A 15,537-nucleotide genomic window follows, 5' to 3' on the forward strand; every position below is an offset into this window, starting at 1 on the left:
GGCTACCATGAGGCTTTGCGGTTCCAAAATGGCTGTGTCCAACTTCGAAAACGTTTTTTAGGATTCTATATTTGTTTCTTGTGCTGAACGAACAGCACGAATATGAAGTATAATAACATAGGTGAAGTGAAATGTTTTTTTTGAAACCGCTGGAATTTACGTGCAAAGTTAATTAAGCGGTCGCATTTGTGAGCCAGAATGGCGTATGGAACGTGCCCCAAAAGCAGAATGAGAAAATTGAGTGGAAAGGGGAGGTCATCAACCAATGATTGAAAAAGACTTTGAACCAATGAGATTACTAGTAGCTTGCGCGACTGAAATATTTGCCAATCATACAGATCATGTCGGGACAAATGCTATCTTTGTACATGTTCCGGGGTGCGCGAACAGGAGAACATTTCCTGCCCTGATGCATGGTGGTCGAACCGAATGAATTGTTGGAAATTTTAGAGGTTCGTATAAATGTGGTTTTACCCAGTGTGCCTTTCAACAGCCATATCCAGTTTGGGAGACGGAAGGGGATAGCTGTCCTCGGCGTTTGCTATGATACGTATACTCAATTAAACCATAGTTTAAATCATGTATTGTCTAAAAACATGTATTATTCGCTAGCCCACATGCTAATTAGCACTAACAAATTATTTGTCTGCGCTCTTCACACTACTAACTAGTTCACGTTAGCAGTTCATTTAAGAGGCTAATTTATAAACTCGATTTCCCCATTGACTGTTTCTTTAGCTAAATAACTTACATTTTCTTCACATTGTTAGCTAGTAGATACATGAATGACAAACTAGCTAGCTAACTTAGCTAACGTTAGTGAAATGATCACAGTGTCGGTTAGTTAACGTTAATCGTAAAAAAAAAACTTCTCAGCTAACGTTTCTGTCAGATTTAGTTCGTTACCTATAGCTACCTAGGTATAGGTAACAAATATCCCATACAATCACATTCATATTTGATACGGTAACGTTGTCTGACATAGCTAGCTGAAGCTGCACTGTTTACCTTACTATCAAGTTCCATCCAACTTGGCAACAACATGAACTGTTTGAATCTATGCTGTTGTACAACATGTCAGCTGGAAGTTTGTTTTTTATTAGTGTACATATCAGATCTAGTAATGCAACAGACACTGCTACCTAATTGTATAAAGTGGGTCTAGTCGCATCCATAAATTGCCATTGTACATCAGACTACAATAGTTGTATGGAAAGTGACTGACTGCAGCGCCTCATACAGTGAATATAATGTGTGTGTGTGTTCGTCTGGACAGAGCAACAATGCTTTTGGCTCAGATTAACCGGGACTCCCAGGGCATGGCAGAGTTCCAAATTGCAGGTGGAGACACTCAGCAGGTCACTCTCTGTTTGGCAGAGGCTGTTTCAGGTAAGTTCAATTTCCATTTATTGGTGGGGATTCAGCCAAGTTTCCAGCGAAGGAAAAGGTTTCTTACACATGCTGTTGTACATCTAGAGACAGTTTTTTCCCCCCTTGTGTCATTTTTTTGTTCAATAGATGGCGATCAGATGGACATGGACACTGTGAGTTTGCAGGCTGTGACCCTTGCAGATGGCTCTACAGCTTACATACAGCACAACCCTAAAGGTAACTCAAATGTCAATCATCTCCAAACATACAGTAATGGAAAGTGGCCATGAATGTATTGGCTTGACTAACAGTGAACACTGCCCCATAAAGTAACCCCCCAAACGGTCTGACCATGTAGAAAGAGTTGCTAACCTTGCTTGGCCAAGTCGTGACAGATTTCTTCTTTCTATTGATTATTAGCATGATTTAGTCCATTATTTGATGAGAGCAGTCTGATTGAAGAGTGCAGTCTCCATTTCAGATGGAAAGTTCATGGATGGACAGGTCATTCAGCTGGAGGATGGATCTACTGCATATGTCCAACATGTATCAATGCCAAGAGCAGGTCTGTTTTCCTCTTAGCAATGTTAATTATTGCTGTGTTGTAATGAATCATTCATATTTTGCTTATTCATGACACTATCCACTTTAAGATTAAACTGTATTGTAATGGGGAAATTAATATAATTATCAATATTTCCCCATTTTTACTTATCAGAGGAGGCCAACAGGTGGACAGGATCCCCTTTGTGTGATGTAATTGGAGGAGATGGTCTGAGACTTGAGGATGGTCAAGCTGTGCAGCTGGAAGATGGCACAACCGCTTACATCCACACACCAAAAGGTTTGTCTCAATCTTAAAGCTGTGACATGTAACCTTTTGGGCGACCTGACCAAATTCACATAGAAATGTGAGTCATAGATCTGTCATTCTAATTGAAAGCAAGTCTAATAAGTGGTAAATCTGTTCTATGCGCGCTATTTCTATGCTCCCCGATCTTATGTTTAGTTTTTGCATCTTTTACTTTCGGTTTTGTACACATGCATCAAACAGACGAAAATATAATAGTTTTGGTTATTGAAAATATATTTCAGAGATTTAGATGGTACAATGATTCTCTACATTGCTTGTTTTGTCACAAACTGAAATTAAGCAAACTTAAAAATAAATAAAAATTCGCAACTAGGAAATGGCAGAGTAATTTCTGCATATTGCATATTTTTAAGATTGTTGTAATCCTTTTGTAAATGTGTTTTTACCCAGTGTTTCATTTTTTGGGGGAGAAATTTGGATGGGTAAATAAAATAAAACAACTTTTTGCCATAGAGTATTAAACTTCACTGAAACTCCCTCACAGATACCTATGACCAGAATACCCTGCAGGCTGTTCAGCTGGAGGATGGCACCACAGCTTACATCCAGCACACAGTACAGATGCCTCAGACCAACACCATCCTGGCCATCCAGGCAGATGGAACAGTGTCAGACCTGAACGCTGATGGAACCCTCGACCAAGAGACCATCAACGTGCTGGAACAATACACCGCTAAGGTAGTTTGCTTTTGACATTGTATCTTAACAGCTCATCGACTCAGCATTATATGCAATTTTCAAATACCTTATCTGTTTGAGGTAAAACGGTCACTGGTTATTACCCCCTTTGTTTTCTCAGGTGGAAGCTGATGATGTCAACTCCGTACTGATGAGAGCTGAGCAAGATTGTGGTGTGCAGATGCAGGTACTATACTTCTCATGTTTATCTATGTCATATCATATTTACCACCAGTGTACATTGGATACATATTTCTTTCAGATTGTGCTTCAAAGGCAGAGTGGTCGTAGTTCTAGGGAGCAGCCTACAGAGAAATCTTTCCGCTGTGACTATGAGGGCTGTGGGAAACTCTACACAACAGCACACCATCTGAAGGTAAAGCACACTCACTCCCTGAAAATGACTTGGGATCTTGAATGTAGAATGAATCAGATTCAATTGGTCCAAATTACATCTGTTAATCTTGTGTGATTTGCTTTTTTCTGCCCTCTGCAGGTACATGAGAGGTACCACACAGGTGACCGGCCATATCTGTGTGATCACCTGGGGTGTGGAAAGAAGTTTGCTACGGGTAATAAACGACCTTCAGACTAATGCAAAGGTCATAAAACCTTTGCGATATGAAGCTGAGTTGCTCTAGGCATATGTCATAGTAACCTTGTTGTTGAAATGGCTAAGGAGATATCAGTTTGAACAATTCCTCACTCATTATCTGAACAATGTTGGTCAGTGTGACTGTGATCCATTAAACGTACAGCACGTGTTTCCAACTCAGCAAAATGTGTTTTTTCCCCAAAAGGGTATGGCCTGAAAAGCCACATCAGGACACATACTGGTGAGAAGCCTTATCGCTGCCAGGAAGTGCACTGTGCAAAGTCGTTCAAGACGTCAGGTGACCTCCAAAAGCACATCAGAACCCACACAGGTACAAAACTTGTCCAAAATCAGACTTATACCTAGTCTTATCCCTACATATGCAATCTACAGTGTACAACTAGTTTTTATTTTTGTCCTCGGATTTGGATTAGAAATCATTTGATCATGCTGTTTATAAATTATCTCATCCATGAACTTGAAGAAGTTCTTGAACTTGAACAAGCTCATCATCCCCTCTGTACTGTAGGCGAGAAGCCATTCATGTGCCCGTTTGAGGGGTGCGGGAGATCGTTTACTACCTCTAACATCAGGAAGGTGCACATTCGCACACACACAGGGGAGCGGCCTTACTATTGTGCAGAGCCTGGCTGTGGGCGAGCCTTCGCCAGTGCCACCAACTATAAGAACCACGTGAGGATCCACACAGGTATATAGTCCTTCTGTTTCTCTTTATGTTAAAAGTCACACAACAACATTATTCAGTCCTTTTTGTAGTGTGGCCTTTTACAGTGTGATTAATGAAGGGGATATATTTACAGGAGAGAAGCCTTACGTTTGCACAGTCCCAGGCTGTGACAAGCGGTTCACAGAGTACTCCAGCCTTTACAAACACCACGTTGTCCACACACCATGCAAGCCCTACAACTGCAACCACTGTGGGAAGACCTACAAGCAGATCTCCACCCTGGCCATGCACAAACGCACAGCGCATAACGTCACAGAGCCCATTGAGGAAGAGCAGGAGGCCTACTACGAACCCCCTACAGGTCAGGCTTGGAAGTCAACACCACCTTACACAGATGTATTAGTCATCAATGGATGACTTCATCTTATTTGTCGTTCCTCACCTGTTTTTTGGGGAGGAGAAATAAAAGAACCCAACCTATGTGTACCAAGGTGTAACTAGTGGTGACCTAATAACCATAAACATACAGGTAACTGCCAAAACAAAGGAAACGCCAACATAGTGTCGTAATAGGATGTTGGGTCGCCAGAACCGCTTAAATGCGCCTTGGCATACAAGTGTCTGGAACTCTATTTGAGGGATGTGACACCTTTCTTCCATGAGAAATTCCATAATTTTGTGTTTTGTTGAAGGTAGTGGAAAACGCTGTCTCAGGCCCACTCCAGAATCTCCCATAAGTGTTCGATTGAGTTGATATCTGGTGACTGAGACACACACTCAGTCACAACCCCCTATGCTCCTTGTAGATCCCTCTTTCAGATAAACTGAGATTTCTTCTAGCCATGGTAGCCAAAATAATGGGTAACTGGGCATTTTATACATGACCCTAAGAATGCTGGGATGTTTTTGAATTGCTTAATTAACTCAGGAACCACACCTGTGTGGAAGAACCTGCTTTCAATATACTTTGTACCCCTAATTTACTCAAGCGTTTGCTTTATTTTGGCAGTTACCTGTAGATTACCTCTAAAGTCTGACGTATACCTCAGTGTTTAAAGGTTGACTCACGGTGAATCACTGACTGCTTTTATGCCCTTATCAGGACTGCAACCAGAGTAATGACTGAGTCACGAGACAATTATTGAGAAATGTCATTGTTGTTATTCCATGTGATTCAGAGGCCATCGATGATCCCTCAGTGAATTTTGCCCCGGTTGAGGAGGAGGAGGAGTCCTGTTCGGAACAGATGACTGAGGCCATTGGTCAGCAGCATGTGCAGCTCATAACACACCCAGATGGAACCCAACAGGTTAGTTTAAAATAAATGGTGTCTGCACATTCATTTAATAATTTCACCTGAAGTGTACCACACCCATATTTATAGCCATAGGACGAGCATCAATTAGAGCAGTCTATACATATAAGTTGAAAGTAGATTTTTATATATGATGTATGTGTGTGGGTATATATACAGCATTCTGTATACATCTGGCCATTCTTTGGACACTGTGTTAACAAACCTCCAAACGAGCTTCAATGCCATACAACACTCCTTCCGCAGCTTCCAACTGCTTTTAAATGCTAGTAAAACAAATTGGATGCTCTTCAACCGATTGCTGCCTCCACCCGTCTAGCATCACTACTCTGGATGGTTCTGACTTAGAATATGTGGACAACTACAAATACCTAGGTGTCTGGTTAGACTGTAAACTCTCCTTCCAGACTCATATTAAGCATCTCAAATCCAAAATTAAATCTAGAATCGGCTTCCTATTTCACAACAAAGCCTCCTTCACTCATGCTGTCAAACATACCCTCGTAAAACTGACTATCCAAATTATCATTGACTTTAGCGACGTAATTTACAAAATAGCCTCCAACGCTCTACTCAGTAAATTGGATGCAGTCTATCACAGTGCCATCCGTTTTGTCACCAAAGCCCCATATACAGTTGAAGTCAGAAGTTTAAATACCTTAGCCAAATACATTTAAACTCAGTTTTTCACAATTCCTGACATTTAATCCTAGTAAAAATTCCCTGTCTTAGGTCTGTTAGGATCACTACTTTATTTAAGAATGTGAAATGTCAGAATAATAGTAGAGGGAATTATTTATTTCAGCTTTTATTTCTTTCATCACATTCCCAGTGGGTCAGAAGTTTACATACACTCAATTAGTATTTGGTAGCATTGCCTTTAAATTGTTTAACTTGGGTCAAATGTTCCACAAGCTTCCCACAATAAGTTGGGTGAATTTTGTCCCATTCCCCCTGACAGAGCTGGTGTAACTGAGTCAGATTTGTAGGCCTCCTTGCTCGCAAAGGCTTTTTCAGTTCTGCCCACAAATTCTCTATAGAATTGAGGTCAGGGCTTTGTGATGGCCACTCCAACACTTTGACTTTGTTGTCCTTAAGCCATTTTGCCACAACTTTGGAAGAATGCTTGGGGTCATTGTCCATTTGGAAGACCCATTTGCGACCAAGCTTTAACCTTCTGACTGATGTCTTGAGATGTTACTTCCATATATCCTCATGATGCCATCTATTTTGTGAAGTGCACCAGTCCCTCCTGCAGCAAAGCACCCCCACAACATGATGCTGCCACTCCCGTAATTCACGGTTAGAATGGTGTTCTTCGGCTTGCAAGCCACCCCCTTTTTCCTCCAAACATAACGATGGTCATCATGGCCAAACAGTTCTATTTTTGTTTCATCGAACCAGAAGACATTTCTCCAAAAAGTACGATCTTTGTCCCCATGTGCAGTTGCAAACCTTAGTCAGCCTTTGTTATGGCGGCTGCGTGGTCCCATGGTGTTTATACTTGCGTGCTATTGTTTGTACAGACGAACGTGGTACCTTAAGGCATTTGGAAACTGCTCCCAAGGATGAACCAAACTTGTGGAGGTCTACAAATTTTTTAATCTGTGGTCTTAGCTGATTTACTTTGATTTTCCCATGATGTCAAGCAAAGAGGCACTGAGTTTGAAGGTAGGCTTTGAAATACATCCACAGGTACACCTCCAATTGACTCAAATTATGTCAATTAGCCTATCAGAAGCTTCTAAAGCCATGATATAATTTTCTGGAATTTTCCAAGCTGTTTAAAGGCACAGTTTACTTTGTGAATGTGAACATCTGACCAACTGGAAGTGTGATACAGTGAAATAATCTGTCTGTAAACAATTGGCTGGCCCTCACTACATGTTTGTCGCCAAACCCACTGGCTCCAGGTCATCTATAAGTCTTTGCTAGGTAAAGCCCCATCGTATCTCAGCTCACTGGTCACCATAGCAACACCCACCCGTAGCACGGGCTCCAGCAGGTATATTTCACTGGTCATCCCCAAAGCCAACACCTCCTTTGGCCGCCTTTCCTTCCAGTTCTCTGCTGCCAATGACTGGAATGAATTGAAAAAATCACTGAAGCTGGAGTCTTATATCTCCCTCTCTAACTTTAAGCATCAGCTGCCAGAGCAGCTTACCGATCACTGTACCTGTACACAGCCCATCTGTAAATAGCACACCCAACTACCTCATCCCCATTATTTATTTATTTGCTCTTTTGCACCCCAGTATCTCTACTTGCACATCATCATCTGCACATGTATCACTCCAGTGTTAATGCTAAATTGTAATTATTTCGCCACTATGGCCTATTTTTTGCCTTACCTCCCAAATCTTACTTCATTTGCACGCACTGTACATAGATTTTTCTATTGTGTTATTGACTGTACGTTTGTTTATCCCATGTGTAACTCTGTTGTTTTTATCTTGGCCAGGTCGCGGTTGTAAATTTGAATTTGTTCTCAACTGGCCTACCTGGTTAAATAAAGGTGAAATACAGAAAGTATTCAGACCCCTTAAATTATTCCACATTTTGTTACATTACAGCCTTAATCTAAAATGGATTATAGTTTATTTTCATCAATCTACACACAATAAAAGCAAATACTTGTTTTTAGACAACTGAAATATACGTTTACATAAGTATTCAGACCCATTACTCAGTACTTTGTTGAAGCACCTTTGGCAGCGATTACAGCCTTGAGTCTTAAGTATGATGCTACAAGCTTAGCACACCTGTATTTGGGGAGTTTCTCTTATTCTTCTCTGCAGATCCTCTCAAGCTCTGTCAGGTTGGATGAGGTGTTGCTGCACAGCGATTTTCAGGTCTCCCCAGAGATGTGTGATCGGTGGGTTCAAGTCCGGGTTTTGGCTGGACCACTCAAGGACATTCAGAGACTTGTCCCGAAGCCCCTCCTGAGTTGTCTTGGCTGCGTGCTTAAGGTTGTTGTCCTGTTGGAAGGTTAACTTTTTATTTACATTTTTTTACCTTTTATTTAACTAGGTAAGTCAGTTAAGAACAAATTATTATTTACAATGACAGCCTACCCTGGCCTAACCCGGACGGCGCTGGACCAATTGTGAGCCACCCTATACGACTCCCAATCACGGCCGGTTGTGATATAGCCTGGAAACGAACCAGGGTCTGTAATGATGCCTCTAGCACTGAGATGCAGTGCGCCACTCGGCAGCCCTGGAGCATGTTTTCATCAAGGATCTCTGTACTTTGCTCGGTTCACCTTTGCCTCGATCCTGACTAGTTTCCCAGTCCCTGCCGCTGAAAAACATCCCCACAGCATGATGCTGCCAACACCATGCTTTACCATAGGGATGGTGCCAGGTTTCCTCCAGATGTGATGCATGGCATTCAGGTCTAAGAATTAAATCTTGATTTTAATCAGACCAGAGAATCTTTCTCATGGTCTGAGAGTCCTTTAGGTGCCTTTTGGCAAACTCCAAGCAGGCTGTCTGGTACCTTTTTAATGAGGAGTGGCTTCCGTCTAGCCACTTTACCATAAAGGCCTGATTGGTGGAGTGCTGCAGAGATGGTTGTCCTTCTGGAAGGTTCTCCCATCTCCACTGAGGAACTCTAGAGCTCTGTCAGAGTGACCATCGGGTTATTGGTCACCTCCCTGACCGAGGCCCTTCTCCCCCGATTGCTCAGGAAGAGTCTTGGTGGTTCCAAACTTAATCCATTTAAGAATGATGGAGAATGCTGTGTTCTTTGGGACCTTCAATGCTGCAGAAATGTTTAGGTACCCTTCCCCAGATCTGTGCCTCGACACAATCCTGTCTCGGAGTTCTACGGACAATTCCTTCGACCTCATGCCTTGGTTTTTGCTCTGACGTGCACTGTCAACTGTGGAACGTTATATAGACAGGTGTGTGCCTTTCCAAATCATGTCCAATCAATTTAAATTTTCCACAGTTGGACTCCAATAAAGTTGTAGAAACATGATGCACCTGAGCTCATTTTTGAGTCTCCTAGCAAAGGGTCTGAATACTTATGTAAATAAGCTATTTCTGTTATTTTTAATAAATGTGCAAACATTTCTAAACCCGTTTTCGCTTTGTCATTATGGGGAATTGTGTGTAGATTGCTGAAGATGTAAAAAAAATCAATTTTAGAATAAGGCTAACGTAACAGTGGGGTAAAAAATCAAGGTGTCTGAATACTTAACAAAGGCATTGTATTTATTTATTGATTGAATATTATAACTGTGTAGACATTTATATCAGGTAGACAAAACGTATGTTGATACCAAACAGTAGTTGTCATAATAATAAATGAATCAGATGGCATTCACAGGAAATGGCTTAAAGGATGGAAACATTGTTTGTGAATAAAGGTGTGTGGTAGAGTTTATCCGGGTGCAGGCTGTATTTATTTTCTACCTAGTTTTCGGCCCTGCACCCCACTAAAGGATGTGTGTTTGAACACACTTCACTACCCAACAGGTTAGCAAATACTAAACTTAATTAATGTCTCAACAACCCCATTTATCCCCCTACATCGTTACACCTCTTTACCCATGGCACCATACACTGAGGATGTTTTACATGCACACTAATAATTAAATATGAAACTGATTATGACAGAGGGCCAAGTATGGCATTAGTCGTGTAAACCCCTAACTATGCTTATCTTAATCGGTATATGATCATAATCGAAGTAAGCATATGCCGATTAAAACTTCTTATGGCTGCAATCCCGTTAACGGGATGATATGACAACAGCCAGTGAAAGTGCAGGGCGCCAAATTCTAACAACAGAAATCTCATTATTAAAATTCCTCAAACATACATGTATCTTATACCATTTTAAAGGTCATCTTGTTGTTAATCCCACCAAAGTGTCCGATTTCAAATAGGCTTTACAGCGAAAGCACCACAAACGATTGTTAGGTCACCGCAAAATTACAGAAAAACACAGTAATTTTTCCAGCCAAAGACAGGAGTCACAAAAAGCAGAAATAGAGATAAAATTAATCACTAACCTTTGATGATCTTCATCAGATGACACTCATAGGACTTAATGTTACACAATACATATGTTTTGTTCGATAAAGTTCATATTTATATCCAAAAACCTCAGTTTACATTGGCGCCATGTTCAGAAATGCCTCCAAAATATCCGGAGAAATTGCAGAGAGCCACGTCAAATAACATAAATACTCATCATAAACTTTGATGAAAGATACATGTTTTACATAGATTTAAGGATACACTTGTTCTTAATGCAACCGCTGTGTCAGATTTCAAAAAGCTTTACGGCAAAAGCACAATGTTCAATAATCTGAGAACAGCGTTCAGCCACAAAAGGAAGCCATACAGTTACCTGCCAAATTGTGCAGTCAACAAAACTCATAAAAAGCATTATAAATCTTCACTTTGCTGATCTTCGTCGGAATGCACTCCCACTTCCACAAGAACTGTTTGTTTTGTTCGGTAATGTCCATCATTTATGTCCAAATAGCTATTTTTGTTAGTGTGTTTGGTAAACAAATCCAAAGTCAGGAAGCGCGTTCACTAAAAGCAGACGAAATGTCAAAAAGTTCCGTAACAGTCAGTAGAAACATGTCAAACGATGTATTGAATCAATCTTTAGAATGTTTTTTACATAAATCTTCAGTAACGTTCCAACCGGAGAATTACATTGACTTCAGATGTGCGATGGAACAGAGCTCCCTCTCATGGTCAGAGCATGGTCAGGTCATGATAGACCTGACTAATTCCTGTCTCCTTCGGCCCCACTTCACAGTAGAGGCATCAGACAAGGTTCTACAGACTGTTGACATCCAGTGGAAGCCGTAGGAAGTGCAAACTCATCCATATCCCACTGTGTATTCAATAGGGGCTTGGTTGAAAATCGACCAACCTCAGATTTCCAACTTCCTGTTTGGATTTTTTCTCAGGTTTTTGCCTGCCATATGAGTTCTGTTATACTCACAGACATCATTCAAACAGTTTTAGAAACTTCATTGTGTTTTCTATCCAATACTAATAATAATATGCATATATTAGCAACTGGGACTGAGGAGCAGGCAGTTTACTATGGGCACCTCTGGGCACCTTTCATCCAAGCTACTCAATACTGCCCCTGCAGCCATAAGAAGTTAAAACACCTGGTTTTCTGAGCAATCTTTCCAATTAGAAGGACATGTAAACGGTTCAATCAGCGTTCAAGCATTGTATTTGGTCTGCGCATGTGCCAGTACTGCAAGCCTCCCTCTTATGCGCGAGTGAAGTGAGTTTGGAAAAACTGAAAGTATGCATCTTAAATAGTTGTCACATACAAATGTTATACATTAAGTGTACACAACATTAAGAACACCTTCCTAATATTGAGTTTCAACACCCCCCCCCCCCCCCTTACCCTCAGAACAGCCTCAATTCGTCTGGCATGGACTGTACAAGGTGTCGAAAGCGTTCCACAAGGATACTGGCCCATGTTGACTCCAATGCATCCCACAGAAGACCGCTTTGTTTAGCTGTACAATATTTCATAGAGGGCAAATGGTAAGTTATATCGTGTATCATAAAATGTTACATGCTTTTCATTCCCAGGTCAGTATCTCCCAGGCTGACATGCAGGCGTTGGGAAACACAATTACCATGGTAACCAGTGATGGCACCACCTTCACGGTTCCTTCCCATGGAATGCTTAATGCAGATGGAACACATTCAGTCACCATGGTAGCAGTAGATGGTACAGAAGAGCAGGTGAGTTTTACTAAAACTTTACCACCATGATCTGAAATCACCAAATGTGTCCCTGTGTTTAGTTCTGTTCGATACCTTAACAGTGACAGAACTAGAATGATGACTAGTGATTCTATTTCTATCAACACACCCACAGCAAACACCAATAGAACTGTCTACTTTCCACTTAATGAGCAAAACCCCCCTTTCAGACTTACTAATCATTGTCACTTGTGATGCGTTTTGGACTTTAGGTCTTAATACATGTTGGACCTCTCCCCCCCAGGTGGCCATTGATTTGGCCTCCTTTCAGGGCATGCAGACAGAGGAGGGGGTTCACCCTGTCACTCTGTTAGCCACCTCAAACGGCACACAGATCGCTGTCCAGGTAGGGGACTCCCTCTGACACAAAACACCAAATATTGCAACATATAGAGACAAGCAGGCCACACAATATATTCCCATTGGATGCTGAGAAGCATAACACGTTCAAATGACACTGCAGTAGCTTTAACAAACAGCTGTTTGTTAGCCTAACTCACAGCCTTACAAAGAAGTACAGTGCATTATATTGTAGTCACTGAGCTGGCCTACAGCAGTGTGAATCTGAGATTAGGCCTATTTTTGTATTGACCATCATTAAGGGTCATATTCACTCTTGAGGTACACGTGTTTTAGGAACTCTGCACCTCTCCTGTATATTCCTGACAAATCCATTGCTAAATAGAAACAAAAACATTCAGTGTGTTGGTATTTATTTGTTTTCAACGATCACATCAGTCCTTCCATTGTGATGTTAATACAAGGTGTTTTAAGTAAATAAGGTTAGCCTTGACTCATCCCTGTAGACTCCATCCAGTCAGTCTGCTATGTAGGTTTGCTTCCCTTTGACGCCTACATGAGCTACTGTTTATTGCAATGGGAGGAGCCTTAATTTTTTAACTAGAGTATCTCATGTGGTTAATTTCTTTACTATCAAATGAGGAGAGACAAACTTATCACACAAGTCAGAGTTATACTTAAACTAAATCTTTATTCACTTATAAGGGAGCAGGTCAATACAACACACACATATATATATAAGTGAATCGATTGAGTGCTCTACAATAATGATGGCTGGTAGACGAATTTGTTGAGAGCCCCGAGACAAAAGTACAAAGGTATTTTATAGCCAAGACACACCCCTTTCAGTCTACATGACGAACAACAGATGTATGGAATGGGTCACAAGGTAAAGATTTGTATGAAAGATACTTAGAATACACAGCAGACAGTATCTGCTGTAAAAACAGTTATCTTTGTGTAGAGATCAAGATCTTGCCCTGGGGTCATCTCTCCCTGGTTCCATATAGAACAGAAACATTAACTCATGCTCCAGATTGTGGTCTCTTCAGGTTTTATCACCCAAAAGACATTGTAAATCTCCTGTCAGTGTTATCTCCCAGAGGCCCACTTTCAGTTCACACAGACAATAGTTATAAGAACCCTCTATTCTGTTGCATAAAAAAAACATTTGATACAATAAAAGTATTTTCTTCTCACACTAATGACAAGAGATGTTGTATTATGTTACTTACACCTGATCAGACCATCAATCTTGCGTAAATAATATTGTTTTCTCAGTGTGTGATTTCAACCTTTCTGTTTCTTAGCTCAGTGAACAACCTTCACTCGAAGAAGCCATCAGGATAGCATCAAGAATACAACAAGGAGAGATGGGATTGGATGATTAGATAAGATAAGCTTTTCAGTACTATGACTTCTATTGAAATATTTGATGAGAACAACTGTTCTATACAAATTCTACAGTTTTCTGACTTAAGGGTATTGTTCTTAAATCAAACATGGAATTCTTTATTAAGATTTGTAAATAGACATTTTGTTATGGCTGCACAAAGAGTCTGTAATGCTGAAACATCCATTACTTTCTCGAGTAAGATGTGTGTTGCTGCATGAATGAGATTAAGAAATGTAATGTGTTTTTGGACTTTTGGTACCATTTTTCCATGTGTGAATATTATATTCTGTGTATATACAGTAAATAGCCAATGTTTTGAATCCAGCATATATTTTAACTTTGAATATGTACAAATAATGGATACACATTGGTTGTTAAATAAAGCAGTACAATTCTATATATTTGCACTAATTGTTTTTGTGATAATGTTGTAGATTTATCATCTGAAATCTACTTGATTACTATTGAAACAGGATATTGTTAAGTATTTTATTGAATTTATTTGTATGTGTAAGACCCAGTATGATATTTGTTTATAGCAAGTGCTTAAAATGTCTACCACATCTTTACGTCAACTCATACTACTATATGAGCAGTTAGACAATTCTTATCAATTTAAGACTTTTGGGCATATTGGCTTGTTGTGTAAATAATTGAATGATATACCAAGAAGCAATTTCAGAAATGATCAATGTCTATTGTGAATGCTATAAGATTAGCTGAGGTTATAAAATGGCGCCGGAAGAAATGGCAGCAGTTTTACGGGTGCCCAACCAATTATGCTATTATGTGGTTTTTTTAAAGTTATTTGTAACTTATTTTGTACATCATGTTTCTGCAACTATCTTACGGCAAAGTAGAGCTTCTGGATATCAGGACCGCGATCACTCACCTCGGATTAGACAAAGATTTTTTCTACAACAAAGACGACGCACAAGACATTCTCCAAACACCCCACAGGACCGACATCTCCGTTATTTGCAAGAGGAAGCGACGCAGGTACAGAGGACAAAGAGCCGGATGCCTGGTCAGGACCCGGAGAAGGCGACTGGGAAAGCTGCCGTTACCGTCAATACTACTCGCCAACGTGCAATCATTGGACAATAAATTAGATGAGGTACGATCACGAATATCCTACCAACGGAACATCAAAAACTGTAATATCCTATGTCTCACGGAATCGTGGCTGAATGACGACATGTATATTCAGCTAGCGAGATATACGCTGCACCGGCAAGATCGAACATTTCTATCAACATAGAAATTGCATCACTGCCTGGTACGGCAATTGCTTGGCCTCTTGCTCGGCGTACGGCAATTGCTCGGCATACGGCCCAGGACATCACTGGGGCTAAGCTGCATGCCATCCAGGACCTCTACACCAGGCGGTGTCAGTGGAAGACCCCAGCCACCCCAGTCATAGACTGTTCTCTCGCCCCCCCCCCCCAAACCCTCTTTTTACGCTGCTGCTACTCTCTGTTTATCATATATGCATAGTCACTTTAACTATACATTCATGTACATACTACCTCAATTGGACCGACCAACCA

The 15,537-nt window shown here is 40.8% G+C and overlaps 1 protein-coding gene across 6 annotated transcripts; it reads left to right on the forward strand.

Annotated features, from left to right (window-relative positions):
* The first annotated feature begins 350 nt into the window (after positions 1 to 350).
* On the forward strand, positions 351 to 14,384 carry LOC129854424 (zinc finger protein 143-like). 6 transcript variants are annotated; one of them, XM_055921467.1, is made up of 16 exons: positions 351 to 452; positions 1,277 to 1,389; positions 1,519 to 1,608; positions 1,841 to 1,936; positions 2,090 to 2,215; positions 2,730 to 2,923; positions 3,045 to 3,110; positions 3,186 to 3,299; positions 3,420 to 3,495; positions 3,724 to 3,849; positions 4,048 to 4,227; positions 4,340 to 4,567; positions 5,385 to 5,515; positions 12,115 to 12,270; positions 12,536 to 12,637; positions 13,902 to 14,384. In XM_055921467.1, exons 2-16 carry the CDS (start codon positions 1,284 to 1,286, stop codon positions 13,980 to 13,982), a joined length of 1,872 nt encoding a protein of 623 aa, XP_055777442.1. In that variant the 5' UTR covers positions 351 to 452; positions 1,277 to 1,283; the 3' UTR covers positions 13,983 to 14,384. The 6 variants fall into 6 exon arrangements, with proteins under 6 accessions (XP_055777442.1, XP_055777439.1, XP_055777441.1 ...); XM_055921468.1 differs by lacking the exon at positions 351 to 452 and adding an exon at positions 479 to 550; XM_055921466.1 differs by lacking the exon at positions 351 to 452 and having other exon boundaries at positions 468 to 1,389; positions 1,853 to 1,936.
* The last annotated feature ends 1,153 nt before the right edge of the window (positions 14,385 to 15,537 follow it).

Source organism: Salvelinus fontinalis, chromosome 4 (assembly GCF_029448725.1).
Source record: "Salvelinus fontinalis isolate EN_2023a chromosome 4, ASM2944872v1, whole genome shotgun sequence".
NCBI lineage: Eukaryota > Metazoa > Chordata > Actinopteri > Salmoniformes > Salmonidae > Salvelinus > Salvelinus fontinalis.

Coding starts and splice junctions, on each gene's coding strand:
- LOC129854424 (XM_055921464.1), top strand. CDS start 1,251: ATGTGTGTGTGTGTTCGTCTGGACAGAGCAACAATGCTTTTGGCTCAG. Junction 1,937..2,089: donor TGTATCAATGCCAAGAGCAG/GTCTGTTTTCCT, acceptor TTTACTTATCAG/AGGAGGCCAACAGGTGGACA. Junction 2,924..3,044: donor TGGAACAATACACCGCTAAG/GTAGTTTGCTTT, acceptor TTGTTTTCTCAG/GTGGAAGCTGATGATGTCAA.